At 43.0% G+C, this 19,581-nt stretch overlaps 1 protein-coding gene across 1 annotated transcript in view; it reads right to left on the bottom strand.

Moving 5' to 3' along the window:
- Positions 1–476: 476 nt before the first annotated feature.
- Positions 477–19,581, bottom strand: part of LOC124545587 (fatty acyl-CoA reductase wat-like) — a 172,588-nt gene continuing 153,483 nt past the window's right edge. Inside the window, exons 8-9 of the mRNA XM_047124535.1 lie at positions 15,703–15,960; positions 477–879 (exon numbers count right to left, since the gene is read on the bottom strand). Coding sequence (XP_046980491.1) covers positions 786–879; positions 15,703–15,960 — 352 coding nt within the window. The 3' untranslated portion in view covers positions 477–785. The remainder of the gene's footprint in view (positions 880–15,702; positions 15,961–19,581) is intronic.

The following is a 19,581-nucleotide window of genomic DNA, read 5'->3' as shown; positions in this document are numbered from 1 at the left end:
AACCCTATCTCACTCCCTTCTGAGTTTCTGCCCCTATAACAAGTCTTTCGACCTGTACAACTGCAGCAAATGTTGTAGATGATCTCCTTTCTGTATTTTACCGCTGATAACTTCACAGTTTCGAAGCGTGTATTCCAGTCAACAATAAAAGTTGGGAAAATATCACTTGGGTGGCTTCTCAGTTCTGTCGCCAAATATGATCTCGACACTGATTTCACAAGTATTTTTTCCAGATTTCGCATCGAGAAACATTAACCTATTCTATACATTAACTGAAGAATAGGAAAAGGGAAGGTGACGAATATACGAAAGGAAATTGTAATGCAGAATTATTTTTAAAATCTCCAGGTTTGGGTCATAAATATCTGTGCATTTATTCACTTGACACTCTTCACAAGAAAAGGCGTATAAGGTCTTATATCGCATCAAACAGACTGATTAATGTAACTACGTACAAAACATTTGAAACGGTCTAGCGGACATAACAATAAACAATAAGCAATTAAAATTAGGATTTATGGTGACTTAATAGTGATAGAAGTAATCTTAATAATATAAGTACAAGAATAAATGTAAGAATACAAATAAAACTTTTATATAGCTACGGTAATTTACATTTAGAATAAAGAACTGCAACAATTAAAAAATGCTTTACACCAAATCACGTAAATATGTGAACTGATAATGGAAAGTGACAGCGCTGAGGTGATTCACGGGCTCTGTAGAAACGGCGCGCTTGCAGGATCTCACTAGGTTACTGGTGCAGCCGGACAGCCGCGTGGGAGTCACAGTCCTATGTGGGCGGCGAGAATCCGCCAGAGGACGAGCAGGAGCACCGCGCTCGCTATGGCGAGCAGTGTGTAGTGCAAAACGAGTAAGCTGAAACAGTCAAACATAACCACATGTAAATCATATTGACAAAGTCGAACAGTTCAGTCTGTATTGTCGATATTACTTTCTAATGGCTGGGTAACTAGTTAAAGAAGGTGGGTGATGCGTATCGAGCCTGTCAGTGATACACCCTTATCAATATTTCTGGTAAGCTCGTGGCGGTGCCTTGACTTAGAGCTCTCTGGGACGCTGCGAGGCTGCGTGCGCTGTTCCTGCAGTTATCACCATGATTTAAGGGGAGATAATGGGGAGCTCCTGTCTTCTGTATTGCATAGTAAATGAGTCGTGTTGAAGACGAGTGAAGTTGATGGCCCTCGTGTGAGTTGAATTGCTCATTCATTTACGTAATTTTTTTTTTATTCGAATTTCTAGGGGAGGACCAGCTGTAATTTCAGAGTACTTTGAAGAATTTGAATGCACCTGTAACCATTGCATCGTCTTGTTGGTATTTCGCCATAAACTGCTCTTGCCACTTGCTTAAATGTGCGCCGTTCATCCAAAGCGGCCTGCAGCAACTAATAATATAAGGCAGATTTGATTTGGGTAGTTCATGGATGGTATAGATGCTAAACTGTTTTCTTATTTTAAATGATGTGTGATTGTTTTTAAGTTACTACAACATGTGTGGTAAGGTTTTCTCTGTCTTAGTGCTCTAAAACTTATACTCTCCTTATTCTACCTATGTAAAAGTAGTGGGACAACCGGTTACCACCAGCGATGAGCTTAATGGCCAACTCTTGGAGTAAATTTCTGAGCGAGGCCCTGACACACTTCGTTGGCCTAAAATATGGGTTGTAATCAAACCTGCATAATGGTGAGACTAAGTTTAAAACCATGGAACGGTACAGTGTTTTTTTCTAAGTACTGCTATCTGTAAAATAGATTTTGATATTACATTGGTTAATTTTGCCTTTGTTGTCTTCTGATGCTAAACTGTTTTATTATTTGTGCCTTTTGAAATAACTTTTTATTAAATTGTGTAATTTGATTGTGTTTCTTAAAGGTTTTGAGGCTAAAGCATCTTCATCAGTTTAGATAATTTTGATGTTAAATTATAAGCTACAATACATAGGGCTAAAAAAATCGGTCGTGAGTTGATGCTGAAATCAGTGGCGCTTTGAAGATTGATTTGGGTGTTACCCTATCAGATCTTTTATTCACACCTTTTTAATATTCATAGACAGTCTGATAATAATACCTGTTTGCTAAAGTGAATAATTAAATGTTCGCAGTGTGCCAGCATGTATCTTTCGTAAATTGTTGGTGGTAAATGAAAGTGTGAAATTTTGCTTAAGAGTGGGCCGGCTGACTTTATGTAACTCTTGTTTTGCTTGTTTTCAGGCGGTCATGGGAGCAAAAAATATTCTGAGCATAACTCATCTGAGAAAGGATTGCCTGTTATACAAGATCTGTAATGAACTGTTGGAGATGTGATGAGTTACGTCAGCGGTGGCAGGCAGCTTTAAGTCGTCACGTAAACAACAGCATGGGGACCTTTGAGGAGATAAGTAACACATGCTCCACGTGCTGCGGATTGCGCACTGAAGTGTAGGAGAGTGTCGCCACGTTAGTTGAAGCCTCCTCATCTCACACCCAGAGTTTTCGCTTACAATTACTCCTGGAATAAGTCACTAATCGGATTCCTTGTGTGTATCTGGTTGAAACCGATCCCAAGTTTTGCCAGACCTTCAGGCATTGCAAGAGGAAGTATTGTTCTTGGATTGACGGATTTCTTTTCATAATTAGCTAACAGGTAATGAAGTAATTAGAACTGACATCAGCAAAAATGAAATACAATCGAGGGGCTGAGTAAGAGCATAGCTGTGAGAAAAGAATTCAGTACGTTGCCAAAATTGCTGATGGTGATTATTCAGAATGTTTGGAAGTTATCTACTCAAAATATTACCCAAATTTTACTGTAAGTAACTATTACGATGCAGAAGGAGACTGATGTGTTGCAAATTCCCCGTCGCATCATTTTCCATTAAATGTCTGCCGATTAAGTGGGCTAAGGGTTGCAATTATGCACAGCAGTGGCTCGTTATTTTAGAAAATTTTAGCCCCTGTAGACGAAAGGCTCTCACTGACCAGCATTTTTTCTGATTGCAAGCAGTGAATGAAATACTAGGGGAGTATGTTGAGAGTGTAAACAGGCAACGACGGCACTCTCCTAAGATACTTGCGAAGACGAGGCAATGCTTAATGTTTTAGAAAGGATACAACCGGAGGACTGGTTGAGTGTTTTATCAACTGCTAACCCGTACACATTTGCTGATTTTGACAAAATGGTTGTCCATCACTGCAGCGTCTCTATTTGACAGTATCTGGATGTTTAAATGCTACGTTCCATCGAACATGCATGCCTGTTCGAAGGAACGGACACTGCTGAAGATCAACAGCTGTATTAAATAAAACTGCGAATATCGTACCACAACACATATAATTTTTTTACAAGGGAAAAGGGAAACACATCAATGTTTATTTTGCACAGTTAGTTCCTTATGGGAAGAAAACATCAACACAATATACAATGATGAAAAGCAAAAGAAACGACTATCCTCCCAGCGCAACGAACGTCACTGCCGCATACCCAGGGCTGCATACAAGGGTATTTTTCTTTTACGGGGAAAAGGGAACCACATCAATGCTATTTTGCACAATTGGTTCCTTGTGGTAAGAAATCATCAATAACACATTGCACAATGATGATAAATAGAAAAAGATCACCCCCATTGCGTAACTAGCAAAAAGGTCGCACACCTGTGGCTGTATGCGAGTGGCTACAAGTGGATCCTCTTGTCCTGCAGACAACGTCTGGCCATGTCGTCGAAGACAAATGCCGTATGTTCCTGCCGCTGTTCGTGTGCCAAGTATTAAGTACTCGTTATGAAGTTATCTTCCCATGTCTGGCACGCCTCAGCTACGGGAAGGGTCCAAGAATACACTGCCCAAATTATTAGCATATTGTCGGTAGCACGAGTGGTGTTGAGGACGAGTGAAATGCTCCAGTAGAAAAGCCAAAAACCGAGAATACCCATTTCACCACTGTGGAACAAATCATATATCTACAATATTTTGATCCATGTCACAGTATTAGTCTTAGTATGTGAGGAAAACCTCTCGTCCAGTGGGGCAGCCAGTTTTCTTTTCGAGTGTCACTCCTCTGCAGAAGATCCACGTTCCATGCAACGTGTGTCTGTGATAGGCAGGCGACAGTGTTGACACAGTGTGTAGTCGGCCTCGTTAACGGCATGGAGGTAGTCGATCACCAGGCACCAGGTCGTCCGGGCGATTGAGTCGAGAAGGTGGTAGTGTACCGGACAAGCTGCCATAGTTAGACGTTATTCCATCACGTTCTAGTTATGTCCTCTCGTCGTCAAGCAGTAAACATCACACGCCTCGGGGCTCTGGTACACGAGAGATTGGAGTGTATGTAACTGAATTCAACGCAAAAAGTCTCGACGTCAGAAAGCAATGATGATATATGCATCACAGCAAGGGGAGGTAAAGAGGGAATTAGCTCGTCGACACATTAATCTGTGCCGACGTCTGGTCCACAACTTCAACACCATATTGACATTATAAGGCCACCGCTCGTACTTGGATGCTGATGAGACGTAGGTTGCCATCGCTGATGGTTGGGGTGAGTGTATCGTATCGAACTGTTAGTATCAGAATCACGCTCATGAAATAGCCAAAGACCGACATCAACCTGTGATCCATCATCTTCGGCATCGATAAAATTGTTATCAAGTGGGGTATTCCCGACGCCCTCGGACGCTTGTGCGTGTCGCATGAAGAAGCTGGGTGTATGTTAGCAACGCCTTCTGCCTGACGTAGCGTGCTAAGACAGTCCCAGATGTTTAAGTGTATCTTGTAGCTGAACTGGGTCTCACTCCCTTCCAGGTGGACACTGCCTACTACCCTTGGATTCCGTTAAATTCATACAGATGCCCACAGCACCTTCTTACCAGCCAGTCCATTCCAATGTCCCTTTAACTTCGTCACACGATCACGTAAAGTTAGCAGATCGTTCATGTACACTCGGCGGATGAAGGCATGACTTCTCAACGCAAATCCCGTCAGCCAGCGACGCAGTCGATGTAACACCGGCTCGAGGGCATGGCGTACAGAATCATCGGTAACGCACCTCCGTGTTGTGTCGATCGGGCGATGGCAGATGGGCATGCCATGCGACCATTGATCATCACATGCGATGTAGCACCTTGGAGCAGATGCTTCATAATGCACATAAAGGCCAGGAGAAAGGCCATCTGCTGCAGTACCCCCTCGAGGTAGTCGTGACTCAATCCATTGAAGCAATGGTCGATATCCACCTACATCAAAGCTCTGTTCAGGCGACAAGCCTCTGCCAGAGTGATGACCTCTATAATCTCCAAGCACCATCTGTGTATTACTGTTACGACCCAGGCTCCTTTGGTCCACAGAAATAATTCGGAGTGGGACACACTGAATAAGGGAATAGTGAGAGGGTGATAATGGTTAACGCCCCTGACACACTATGGCTTGGGGATCGGGATAAGAAGGCCTTAGACGTAATCAGATGGTAGGTGGACGCTGGGAGTCATCAGTTCCTGTGTGTCGTTAGCCAGCGAGGAGCCATAAGATCTTTAAATGGGGTGGTAGAACTCTAGCTGCCCGGATGATTTGTTAGATGATCCTCTGAGAAGTATCTTCAGTGTCGTTGGTCGTGATTGGATCTATCAGAGGTGCCACTTCCTCCCCATTGAGAATCTCAGTCAATGGATGGAGAATGTCACCGACTGAGGTGGCGCAGGGGTTAGCACAATGGACTCGCATTCGGGAGGACAACCGTTGAAACCCTCATCCGGCAATCCTGATTTAGGTTTTCCCGAGATTTTCCTACATCGGTTCAGGTAAATTCCGCGATGGTTCCTTTGAAAGGCACGGCCGACGTCCTTCCCATCCTTCCTTAATCCGAATGGGATCGATGACTTCACTGTTGGTCACCTCCCAAATTATCCAACCAACCAAGAGAACGTTGTCCGTCGCTGAGGTGTCATCATCCTTTGCTTCATATAACCGCCGGCAGTGTTCCACAAAGGCATTTTCAATATCCTTCTAGGCCGCAGGCGTCGACCACCCAGCATTTCGAAGGCGTACTTGGATGGTCAAAGCAGTTAAGACGGCCACCCGCGACAAGGTATCCGGGTTCAAGTGCTGGTCCAGCACAAATTCTCATTTGTTTCCAGTAAATTCTTTAATTTTTGCGGCACCATACTCGCAGTTTGGGAATGCATCTCAAGAAAATGGTTGTCGGCGTTGACCATATTCAATTCAGGGCTGAAAAGCGGGATTTTGGGGGCAGAGCAAAATGCGGAGATTGTTTAGAAGTGCTTGTTTTCACTATAGCAAGCTGTGTCATTTGTTAAAGGTTGCGAGGAGTCACAGGATCGGCATCCGAGATGTTGGAGCCGCCGAACGGTGGCAAGGAACAGTAGGTGCATTGCACCACTAAACGGCTGTCGTAATGTATACTATTTTGACAAAGTGCATCTCCTTTCTTTTTGCTTTGCCCTTTGTTCGGAACCGGTCTATAATTCGTTCGATTCTGGTAGTAATGTTTCTTTAATTGATCACCGCTGGCATTGAAAGTATCGTCGGCTTGTGAATTCTCCTATGTTGCAGGCCGGTCTTGAAAACTGTGTCTCTGTTTCAGATGATCCTTTAAATATAGTAGGCGTATTTTAAACTAAGGATTAGTGACTTAATGTGGCTTTCAAAGTTTATTGTCCTCAAAGAGCTTACCACCAAAGTACAGTTGCGCTGTGTGTGCGTGTTTTTTTTATGTGTGCTACTCACTGTGTGTCGGATTATACGGAGAAAGGCCTTTTCTTTAATTTTCAGAACGAAAACAGACATAGAATCTGCAGTTGTGTTAAGGTTGCTGGTGCATATAGTGTCTGGGCAGGTGATACTAAATTTACTATCAGTCGCTTAGGCGAAATGGAGGTTACGCAGCTTTTACAGTCGCTAGATGAGTTTCCTGATGTTTCAGTTGACACGTTTGTGCAAAAATGAGCAACTATCTAATGACAATTTGCATCCCTCTTGGTAAACCATTATAGTCACGAACGGGTAACTGAATATTTCAATTTTACTGCCGACTTCACTGTCATGTAACACTTTTTGTAAGAAAACTTTTATATTTTTCACTGGTAACCATACGCGTTTATATAGGCACAACATGTTTCCATTGTTAAATTCTGCTTAAACATGAAATATTGCACCTGAAATTGATCCTTTTTGGTGAAATTACATTCTTACTCCATAAACGTGGTGCAAAATCTTCTACCAGTTTGCCTCATGTACTTACAGTCGCACTTTGGGTACTTAAACAATTAATCTTAATTTAGTTGAATAGTTGGTCATTCATGCCATATCAGCCACTTTCCGTTACTATTACGTATAAAGAACGTAGGAATAGTATTCGGATCCCTCAGCCATTTACACACTTAATCTGAAATATTCCCGTATTAGGAAATCCTCAGCCTCTTCTTTACTGTCATTTGCCCATGAATATACTCGACCTTCTTAACTGCATAACCATTCCTATACTCTATAAACTTTATAGTGTCCCATTTCTCGTTAGTGTCTTATTTATAAAGTGGGACCTCATGCAATCCGTGAATCATAGATATGATGTCTGCCGGTTTGTTAGTTCTAGGATGTATGGACGAGTTATGTATTAATGTATCGGACGTGGTTGGTTTAAAGTAAACGTTGAAGCCAATACCATCGTCATGTACAGTAAGTGCCAGGTCCAGATAAGATAAAGCGCTACTCTGGTAATACTCAATAATAAAATTAATGTCGAGCCATAGGCTATTCAGGGCCTTGTTCATATCGGTAAATTGGTCTTTGTTCTCATAGTTAGTGATAATTATGTCATAAAAATATCTTCCATATACCACCATTTTGTCTCTGAATTTGGAACTTCCATCAAAGAATCCTTCCTGTACGTGGGACGTATATATATTGACTAATGTAGTTGCCAGGGGAGAGCCCATAACTGGGCCTTTATTCTACTGTCATATATCTTCACTAAACTTATAATAATTGTATTTCAACAAAGCAATAAGCAACTTCAAAATGTTAAGAATGCATTCATTTTCAAAAGTGCTAAATGCATGCAGGTTACTTTAAATCAAACCCATGATCTCATTTATGGGGTCCGGTCCCGGTAGCTGAGTGGTCAGCGTGACGGAATGTCAATCCTAAGGTCCCGGGTTCGATTCTCGGCTGGGTCGGAGATTTTCTTCGCTCAGGGACTGGGTGTTGTGTTGTCCTAAACATTATCATTTCGTCCACGTCGACGCGCAGGTCGCCTACGTGGCGTCAACTCGAAAGACCTGCACCAGGCGAACGGTCTACCCGACGGGAGGCCCTAGCCACACTACATTTCATTTATGGGAACAGTTGTTTGCATACTTTCAGTGTCAAAGAAAACTAACTTATGAATTGTAGCTACTTGTCAAACTTGTATAACCTTCCTCCAAATTTAACCCTGTTATGCTGAGGCTAAAAGTAATGTTGGTAAGGACACCATTAAGATATCCACGAGGCTCATGGTCTCAGCTACTCATCAAATTAACAAAAGGCCTATTTGGGAAACAATGCTTGTGAGTCTTCAAGACCCCTCTAACTGTGGCGATTCCTGGGTTCTTCGGCAACAGTCTTCTTTTAGCTCTTGCTCCAACACTAGATTTACACTTTTAAACATAGTTTGCAATTTTGCTAGGAAGCTATTAGTCGGATCAAGCTTAGCTCATTCAATAATATCACTATTAATAAAACATTGCATTATATCTTTGTAAAAAGCTTGTGTTTTATTTTTATCCACTCATACTGTAAGGGCTTCATAATCAACCGATGTTTAAATAACGCTTTTAATGATATTATGATTCCCTCTTCTTTGCCTGGCATGTTACCTTTATCATGTAACATTCTAATTTTATTAATCTTTACAGAAATCTTGTTTTTTTTTAACCAGTAAAGCCACTATACTGTGAACTTTTCCTTAGTAAATGGCTAGCTGCTGTTTAAAAAAGCCCTATATTTAATGCTGCAAGCTCCTGCTCAGTAAACTACGAGGGTTGGAAATGTAATAGTGGAAACTATTTATTTACAGCTCGTACAAAATAGATACGTGTTTCAAAGTTTTACTGACCTTCAAAGTAGTCACCAGCATTGTGTATAAGCCGTTGCCAGCGATGTGGCATTGATTGAGCATTGTCCATCAAAATGACGGACAGGTCCTGCAGAAAGTATCATCACATCTGTCTCTATGCTATTCAGTTTTAGAACACAACCTACGACTAACTTAGAGACAGAAGTGATGACACTTTCTTCAGGATCTGACCATCATTTTGAAGAACAATGCTCAAGGACTTACAGTGCAAGCTGTTACCGATTTGTTTGACTGATGGGCCTGCTAAGTGCTATACCACCTACTGCACTCCCCTGACTTAAGCCCTCGTGAGTTCAACTCGATTTCTAAACTGAAGGAAACACTTCACGGCATTCGCCTCAGAACTGCTACAAATTCGTCGGGCAATAGAGCGCGCCGTTCGAACTCTCAACACAACTGGCACTGCTAAGAGTATCCTACGACTACCACATCGCTGGCAACGGGTTATACACAATGCTGATGACTGGTTTGAAGGTCAGTAAAACTTTGAAACTGTGGTGCCACCGCCAGACACCACACTTGCTAGGTGGTAGCCTTTAAATCGGCCGCGGTCCATTAGTATACGCAAGAACCGCGTGTCGCCACTGTCAGTAATTGCAGACCGAGCGCCACCACACGGCAGGTCTAGAGAGACGTCCTGGCACTCGCCCCAGTTGTACAGCCGACTTTGCTAGCGAAGCTACACTGACCGATACGCTCCCATTTGCCGAGACGATAGTTAGCATAGCCTTCAGCTAAGTCATTGGCTACGACCTAGCAAGGCGCCATAGCTTTGACAATTAATATTGTGAAGCATGTATCATCAAGAGCGATGTTCTACAAATGTGGATTAAAGTTAAGTATTACAGCAACTGCGTCCATTTTCTAAGTTCTCATTTCCTTTTAACTGTTCCAGACCTCACGCCAATCTGCGTGAGCTTAACGCGTGCCTTTCGGCTTCCTCTCGTTGTGACTTGGCTGTCGTGCTGAGTCACAACATATTTGGCGACTCGGATACAAACGGTGTCCTTTATATATAACTGATTTACTTGTGTCATGGCTTCGCCACAATCTCCAGATGTACTGTCCGAATTTTATCGCTTGCAGAATCGGCAGACGCAGGCCTTATTGGATGCCCTTGGACAGCTCGTCCAGGGTCAACGTGCAATGCAACACGATGCGGCAGCCGCCGCTCCACCGCTACCGCAGCCACAACACGCAGTTGCACCACCTTTTCGTCATTTCGATGCGGCACTGGAAAGCTGGACGGAGTGGTCACGCCAATTTGGATTCCATCTCGCCGCCTACAGAATTCAAGGTAACGAGCGGCAGCCTTTTTTGTTGGCATGTGTAGGTGTGTCCACCTACCGTGTGATAGTGAAATTGTTTCCCCGCCGCGATGTAGCAACTCTGTCCTACGAAGAAATTTTGTCTGCATTAGATGCATATTTCAAGGAATCAGTCAATGTAGTTGCAAAAAGGTATACGTTCTTTCGTACAAAACATACAGCCAGTCAAACTAATAGGGAGTGGGTTGCAACTTTGCAAGGCTTTACAAGGGATTGTGCTTTTGAGTGTGAATGTGGACTCCCTTATTCAGATACTATGGTACGTGATGCAATTGCACAGAACGTTTCTGATGTTCGTATACGGGAGCAGATTTTGAAACTAGTCAATCCCTCCCTTGAACAAGTGATGGACATATTGGATAGGCAAGACACACTTGCCTTTGCTCAGGAATCATTTGCAACTTCGCCAGCTGTGTGTCACGTTAACCGGCCCGCCGGGCGAGCTGCACGGAACTGTAAACAGCCCTCGCGCTCGTCCGCGCAGCTGCCGCCAAGCTCTCAACCACGTGTCCCGCGGCAGCAAGCAAATGCAGTACGAAAGTCATGCCCGCGGTGTGCTACTAGACATTCGCGTGAGAATTGCCCGTCACGCCACGCTATTTGCTTTTTCTGTAATAAAAAATGACATTGGGGTATAGTGCAAACGAAACAACTTGCTCGTCAGCACTGTACTTGGTTCGGAATCGATGCTGCGATTACGAATATGTGCTCTTCTTTGCATGGCCGAAATCCACTTCCCCTTGGCAACGATTACACATAGATTTTGCTGGTCCATTCTGGAATGCTCGATGGTTGGTTGTCGTCGATTCATTCAGTAATTTTCCTTTTTTTGTCCGGATGTCTTCCACGACGTCATCTGCCACCATCCAAGCGTTATCCGCTATCTTTTGTATTGAAGGTCTTCCACAGACTATTGTTTCCGACAATGGCCCACAATTCACGTCCACAGAATTTCAGTCATTCTGCAAGGCCAATGGTATTCAACACCTGACATCCGCGCCGTTTTCGCCTCAGTCAAACGGTGCCGCTGAACGATTGGTCCGGACTTTCAAGTCTCAGATGTTGAAGTTGAAAGAGTCGCATTCTCGGGAGGACGCGTTATTGCTCTTCTTGTCCTCGTATCGCTCTCAGCCCCGAGATGGTCGCTCGCCAGCTGAGTTGCTCCATGGTCGTCCTCATCGAACCTTGATGTCTTTGCTGCATCCGCCGCATCAGATTCCTGTGCAGCGGCAGACACCTGCTTTTGTTCCAGGCGACGTTGTATATTATCGCAACTATCGCGGTTCATGGCGTTGGCTCGCAGGGCGCATTCTTCGCTGCCTCGGCCGCGCTATGTATCTGGTTTTGGGGGCCACTGGTGAGGTGCGTCGGCATCTCAATCAGCTGCGCCTCTGTCGTCGCACGGGTTCTGCCGCTCCCCGTCTGCTTTAAGCGACGGTGCCGTCCGGTCAGCGCCCTGGGGACCCACCTACTGGCTCGCCTCATCCCCAGGTGTTACCGACGCTGCCTTCCATTTTGCCCCATGGCGACGCGCCGCCGCCGCCGCCGCCGCGGCCGCCGCCTGTTCTCCCGCCGGCGACGCCCGCAGTGGACGCTTCGCTGCAGCCGCCAAGCGCCTCCCTGGGTCACGCACCGCCGATCGCTTCCCGTGACCAGCTGTCCTCCGCCTTGGAACTCTTGCCGGCTCCGGACCTGATGTCGTCTTCGCCCGTCGGCTGCCCCACCCCGATGGAGGTCGAATCTTCGGCCCCTCCTGTCTCTTTACGGGCGCATACACCGCATGTTGACGTGCACCCTGGACTAGGTTTTCAGGCGTTTCCTAGCTCCTCTCGGACCGAATGGCCGGGTGCGGGTGGCACAGCCTCGCCTGTTGTTAGGCTCCCCACTTCGTCTCATACGTCAACATGGGGTCCTCCCCACGGCCGGCGGAAGCCTTATAACACAACCGTACGCCGATTTGCGGGGGAGGAATGTGGTGTCACCGCCAGACACCGCACTTGCTAGGTGGTAGCCTTTAAATCGGCCGCGGTCCATTAGTATACGCCGGACCCGCGTGTCGCCACTGTCAGTAATTGCAGACCGAGCGCCACCACACGGCAGGTCTAGAGAGACGTCCTGGCACTCGCCCCAGTTGTACAGCGACTTTGCTAGCGAAGCTACACTGACCGATACGCTCTCATTTGCCGAGACGATAGTTAGCATAGCCTTCAGCTAAGTCATTGGCTACGACCTAGCAAGGCGCCATAGCTTTGATAGTTAATATTGTGAAGCATGTATCATCAAGAGCGATGTTCTACAAATGTGGATTAAAGTTAGGTATTACAGCAACTGCGTCCATTTTCTAAGTTCTCATTTCCTTTTAACTGTTCCAGACCTCACGCCAATCTGCGTGAGCTTAACGCGTGCCTTTCGGCTTCCTCTCGTTGTGACTTGGCTGTCGTGCCAAGTCACAACAGAAACAAATATCTATTTTGCACGAGCTGAAAATAAATAGTTTCCACCATTAAAGTTCCAACCCTCTTATCTATTAGCATTGTTCTGTAACCATGAGACAATATTGAATAGAGATTTACGAGGAGCCCCCACCCCATCAAGCCGCAGTTTTAGTATTCAAGTCTGTCGTTAATTCCTGTAATTTGCATTCATGCCTGTTACCAATATTTTATTTCTCGATTTCAAGATGTAGGTGAGATGAAAAAGTTCGGTAGCATTCCTTAAAACGGGAATATTTCGGAGAAATTGACTGACTGAGGGAACTAAATATTATCCCTGCTGTTTGAGTAAAATGATCCGCACTGGCTGAAAAACCTTTTGGGCGACTTCTAATGAAAACTACTTCACACACACAGTGCGGACCATTTCATTCAAAATGTGGAAATTTAGCTGCGGTTGCTCGCAAGTGAAAATAACATATTATTCATGCTTTCTTTAAACCTAATAGTAATGGACAGGGCTGATAAGTCCTGAATATAAGGCTTGTCAACCATTTAACAAAACGGGGCTTTATTGTATTAAGTGGGTGCATTATGTGAGGCAAACTGGTGGAAGTTTTCACACCAGGTTCAAGGAGCTTTGCACCTGTCAGTCAACCCAAAAGGGCATTATCCATGCGTCTTGCACTTTCTGATCACAGACTGGGTAATTTCGTGGACGAGCTCTCAGTATAACATGTCTATCCTAAGGGCGTGACTCCGAACATCCTAGAAGAGATGGAGATTTTCAAAGGAAGAACTAGTAATCCTCCCATTTCTTTCAACGGACAGGTATAACGCAAATATATTAATATTTTGAAACTTTTTTCCAGTGCTTGCAATAGTTAATCATTTTTGATGTACCTAACTTGCTCTTGTCCTTGTTCCTAGTGTTCTTTAGCCATTTTTATGTTTGTTCGCCTTAATTGTCTAGTTGATGGGCTACCAGTTCGGTTACTGAACTCATTTTATCCAGCATTACATGTACTTTTGTCGATGTCTGCATTTTCATTGTTTCTGGCCTGTATCTTACTGTCACAATTTCTTTTTATTATAGCATTTTTTTTATTTCCTTGCCATATGCACCTCGCACAGTGGAGTGGTTTGACATTAGATGTGACCTGTCTAAGTTTTTGCGTCCGTTGACTGTAATGGTTTTACCTCATATTTTTTATACTTTTGCCAGTTACTTCGCACTTGGTTCACTACTATTTTTTTGGAGAGTTTATCTCTTCTACATGTACTGTTAGCTACAGCTACTAATTACTATTTGCGTCGGTTTTAACTTTATGTTAGTTTCTCTTTTGCGCGGGTGGGACGCTCATCACGCCGTGTTTACTTCAGTGCAGCTTGTTGCAGAGTCGCGCAATTCTCATTCCGTTGGTAGACGGGCCACATTGCCTCTTTTCACGAGAAATTGATTAATGGCTGGCGCTGCGGTCTCGTCGTTTGTCAGGCGTTTAGTTGCTTAGTTGCGTATGTTTTAATAGTGTTTTCGTTTGCTACAGGTACATGAATTTGCGTGCTGCAGACTTGACGTCGGTTGGTCTTTCGTAGGATCAGTTTTATCCTTACTTTGCAGCTCCTGGCCTTTCGTATAGTCTCCGATCCGGCTCTGTAAGGCTTAACTAGCCTCTAGCCCTAGTCGGCGCTTGCAACATACACTTAACTTACCTCACTCACATTTGAGAGGTGGTTTTAGCGTGACGGCTTATCTAGGCCTTTAAGTTTAACTTGGATTCGTACACTTTCTACTGATATGCTCATTATTTTGCATTTTTGACTCTTTTCTTCTGTATTATTAGTAGCATTTTATGGGTCTTAATGTGAGAGACACACAGTTTCCTTCTTAATTTACGGTTGCACCTCAAGACGGCTCTACGACCCCGAAACGGTTTTGTATAATGTTTCAGCAATAATCATTTTGCACAACTGTAGCGGATGTTTCAATTCTGGGCAATTTACGTGTCAACTGTGAATGTTTTGCTAACAGAAATGTGAGAGACCCCAGTTCGTCAGTTACAGAACTTTGATACCGAAAAAGAGCTTGGTTATCACGATTAAGATAGAGGGACGAGATAGTATGTGTGCAAGAAGAAAATTCTGTTCATATAATAAGTTCAAAACCAGTTACGATACTTATAAATTGTTGCTCAGACGCATATGAATGCTACACTCAATTAAGGTGATACTGTGGTTACGAGATGTTGAAAGTCTGTGCCCTATGTTCCTTTCTAAAGATCGGATAAGAATGTGGAAAACTAATGATATGCTGCTGAATAACAATATCATAATTATTACTCGTTTTACAGAAATACTTAACATTCAATGAACTGCTCCACGTGACCACTTTTAGTGGTTACTTAGTGGTGATTTATTTCACGAGACTTGTTCAATCACTAAGCGACATTTTATACTATTCGCTGACTATGAACACATGTGTGGTTGTGGAAGCACTTCTGAAGAATGCTTTCAAGTAAGAGTAGCAGCATATTTACTTTATTTGTTATTTGAATACTTACGAGGTGCTGAAAACGCTATACTCCGCGAGTAACGTAATGTGTGTGGCTGATAGTAACTATCCCAGTTACGCTTTACTCCGGTCCTTCCTTTCATTGAAGTCATACCACAGTAACATGACAAAATATAATTATTTCAACTATTTCTTAGTAACTGTTGCAAAAAAATATGACGACCTCAGCGGGTTATTACTAGCTGCCTTCATACGTGCAGAACACTGCAGTTGCAAGCAATACCATCGAAAACAGAGCACACTCACCGATGATATCTTTTCCTGGCCGCCTCCAAGTTGTCGAAGCTCTCATTCATGATGTAAAGGCGAAATCCACGCATGGTATTGGCGAGGTGGCACTCCCAGTCGTAATCTGCGATGTCAAAGGGAAACAGCTTTCTGTCGGCTTCACCAAGACGGACAAGCAGGGACACCACGTTGTCATCTTTGAATGTCCATTCTTTAGTCCAGAATGGCTCCAGAGCTTGTGAGACCATATGAATCTTCGAGTACATGTTCCACAGTCTGAAACATCGAAGTGATGTCAGTACTTCGAACCAAACCTCTCCGTTGCGATTCATTATGACGGTTAAAGTAATAAAGACAGATTACAACTACGGTACACACCATAATCTCTTTACAACATCCTGGGTACTGTTTGCGTCACGAAGAATAGAATGAAACATGATGCCAGCACAAAACTCACTGCTCGTGAATATCTTCAAGGGCGTCGTGTACCTTTGCGTCCTCAACAGACAGACATGTCAGTAACACTTGTGAGACACATCTTCACTCCAAGTAACATCTTGGAAAGGTTTGGGAGTTAATGTGGGACACTGGCGCCAAGTCTTTCTTCCCATTACCGGACAAATAACGGTGGGATATGTGGATAATGCATCATCTCCTATCTGTGACATTATAAAGTAGATTGTGGGCATGAAGCACTCGCTACTCTCCAAGTCACACTGTTCTCACAGAAAATGGTTAACGATAAGTTTGCCTGCTTGGGGGCTGGCTGACTCCAGCAACATTGATTGAAATGATTGAACTTTTAGTTGCTATAGTCTCCGAGGAACAAATTCATGTTTTAGAAGAATGTATGATGCCAACCTTTCAGTCTCTCTGTTCAGTAATGGAGAAACCTATAGTCGACCTGATGCAAGATTGTAGCTGCTTCAAAACATTAGGGGCAACTGACAGTTAGGTCAATAGACACACAGACGTATAGGCATGGAGGTGTCTCGCAGTCTCCAGACGTAAATCCAATCGACTATGATTGGGCAGTGACGGTTGAAGACAACAAATTGCGTCAGGAATGCATCCAAGAGACACTTTGTGATCACTTTTTTACTGTGGGCAAGAACAGTGGACAGCATCAGATTTCCAGCGTATCATCCTCCCCTCACATACTCAAAGAATGGTTGCGCTATGAGGAAGGGTTGTTTTCATATTAAGATGAAAGAAGCTCCTTTTATTTTATATTTCATCATTCTCATACCTATCTTTTATGCTCGGAAAAGAAGGCTTTTCCTCCCACAACTCTCAAGCCTAAATGGTTTGTCAACGGAGGTTTGTAATCTACACACATAGGAAAATATTGTTATTCATTTTTTCTTTGTTGTTTTCATGTTGTTCATTTTTGTTATTGCTTAGCAATATGTAGTCATTGTGTTCCAGCAATGAAGCATTATTATACTATTGCATTTTAGTAAATGTCCCATAGTAAAAGAAAACTACCCACTGGAAGCTCATTGTTACTTTGTAGCTATACTCTTCATCTCAGTATAACCAGAACAGCGATGGGAAGTTTCTTGATCCGCTCCATATAAAGCAATCTTATCAAATTTTTGTACCATGTATTCATTGCAAGCTTCCTGGAAGAGGAGATCAGTTTGTAGGCACCAAGCGAGGTACCGCAGTGGTCAGGACACTGGACTCGCATTCGGGAGGACGGCGGTTCAATCCCGCGTCCAGCCATCCTGATTTAGGTTTTCCGTGATATCCCTAAATCTCTTTAGGCAAATGCCCGGATGGTTCCTTTGAAAAGGGCACGGCCGACTTCCTTCCCCAACCTTCCCTCATCCGATGAGACCGACGAACTCGCAGTTTGGTGTCCTCCCCTAAAACAACCCATTTTCATTTTGTAGGCAATGGAGTGCTTCTAAAGTGCGAGCCTCTTATTAAGAAACTTTCTTCCAATAAAAAATAACAGGTGAACTTGTATGTTCCTGCAAGTATGTTATGTACTTTTTTATATCTTTGCTGATTGTTGAGGCACTTTTAAACAAGGATTACATCATAGCAGTAAGTACATCACACATTTATCAGGTCCAAACAAATCTACAGGCCGGTCTTAATAGTTTGCCTGTGTTTTGTTACGATGGATTGTAGATATAATGAGAGTAAAAGTTTAATCCTAGCAATACAACGCATTTTATATAATATGTACTACCAACGGTGGTAGTTCACGTCCACCACAAAATAAAATTCAAAGGAAAAACAAATTTCGTTAGTTGTTGGTAACTTTTAACAGCAACATACTATTTAAAGAAGTACTGATGTATAATTGGGGTCCAGGACCTGCCTATCTTCTGGCTCCGTTTTAGCGATACCAACCCATTTTCCGTAATATGCACACTGAGTGGGGGTGGGGATTGGGGTAGCACATTATGACAACAACAAATTTTTTTTAAAAAATATAAGTTTCGATAACCGTCGTTGACATTTGTTTATAACATCCTTTTTAAAGATACACAGATGTGAAAGATGGGTCCGGAACCTAAAAATATGACTATCACATTTGCTGAAAAACGTGACGTTCACTACTAAGACTTAAATTTATGTGTAAAGTTTTAATGAAAAAGTTAATACAATTACATAATCTGATATAAGAAGTAATTGAAAGCAACTAACACTTTAAAAAAAATTTAAAATGTAAAGTGTATGAAGAGATTGCAATATTTTCAAAAGGCAGGTGTGCAGAAGCCCCCTCTCCCAGCTGTATTGTGAGGGTTAAAGTAATGCTGTCAGGTTTAAAAATAGTAATGGCAACAATTTTAATGGGAATTCAGGAGATACAGTTTCAGACAGTTGATGTCAATATCGAAATATCTGTTGAGGAAAATTGACTATCTACAGAACTAGCTATGCAAATTGGTAAATCTGTGAGGCACATGAGTAATGAGGTAAAGAACACCAATATGAAATCTCTCAAATGTCACAAACCATAAAATTATGCGGAAGTCATCAGAGCTCATAGTATAACAGAAAATTTTGGAAGTGCGGTAAAATGCTTTTGCTGTCGAAACTATCTTGCGTAAATCACCAGTTAGGAAACCACAAGACATCCGGTAGTAACATTTAGAACAGAGCCGAAAATCAACTGCCGACACGCTGATAATGGCGGAAAGCTAGCCAAAGTGGAATACACAGGAATTTGGTGAAATGCAGTACGTGTGTTTAGATGGTAACGCAAGGTATGAAATAACATGATACACTGACCGCCAGGTCAGGGATGGAGAGATGAAATGTTGAGCATCTGGGTAAGGGGAGTGACTCTAGAAAGAATAATTGATTCTACAACTGGTAATGATCACTAAATATCTGAAATAAGTATTACAGAAGCATAGTACTACAACTGAAAAGTATGGTGTAAAGTCATATAATCTAAAAAAGAAACGTAACTGCAAGAATGGAAACCAACACAATATCCCAAAATGAGCTGTGACAGTAAATTGCAATAGTGTACTAGCATTTAGCCACAAAGCTTTGCATACATTCAAATTTTTTTCTGCCTGCGGAATGGTGGCAGAATTTACCCCACAGGAGATAAAAATGGTAAGAATTACGTTAGTTTCTAACTGCGTGTTTTCTCCAGATCAGCAAAATGTTACACGTTGGTAGTAAGATACGCTTCATTCATAATTAACCACTATATATGTTTATACATCGTCAGTTAATGAGAAAGCACAAGTATGTGCAGGTGAGACATGTGATCTATTTACATTTGGGTTTCACCTCTTCAAGAATTCTGTAAGTATAGACACACTAACATTGCCAATGCCCTATCCAGTTTACGAGTACATGGAGATTACACTAGCAGGACAAAAGCAAATATGGAAAAATGTGACCCATTAAACGAAAACG

This window comes from Schistocerca americana, chromosome 8 (assembly GCF_021461395.2).
Source record: "Schistocerca americana isolate TAMUIC-IGC-003095 chromosome 8, iqSchAmer2.1, whole genome shotgun sequence".
NCBI lineage: Eukaryota > Metazoa > Arthropoda > Insecta > Orthoptera > Acrididae > Schistocerca > Schistocerca americana.
Note: the sequence above shows the minus strand (reverse complement) of the source record. Positions and strands in the feature narration are given on the sequence as shown.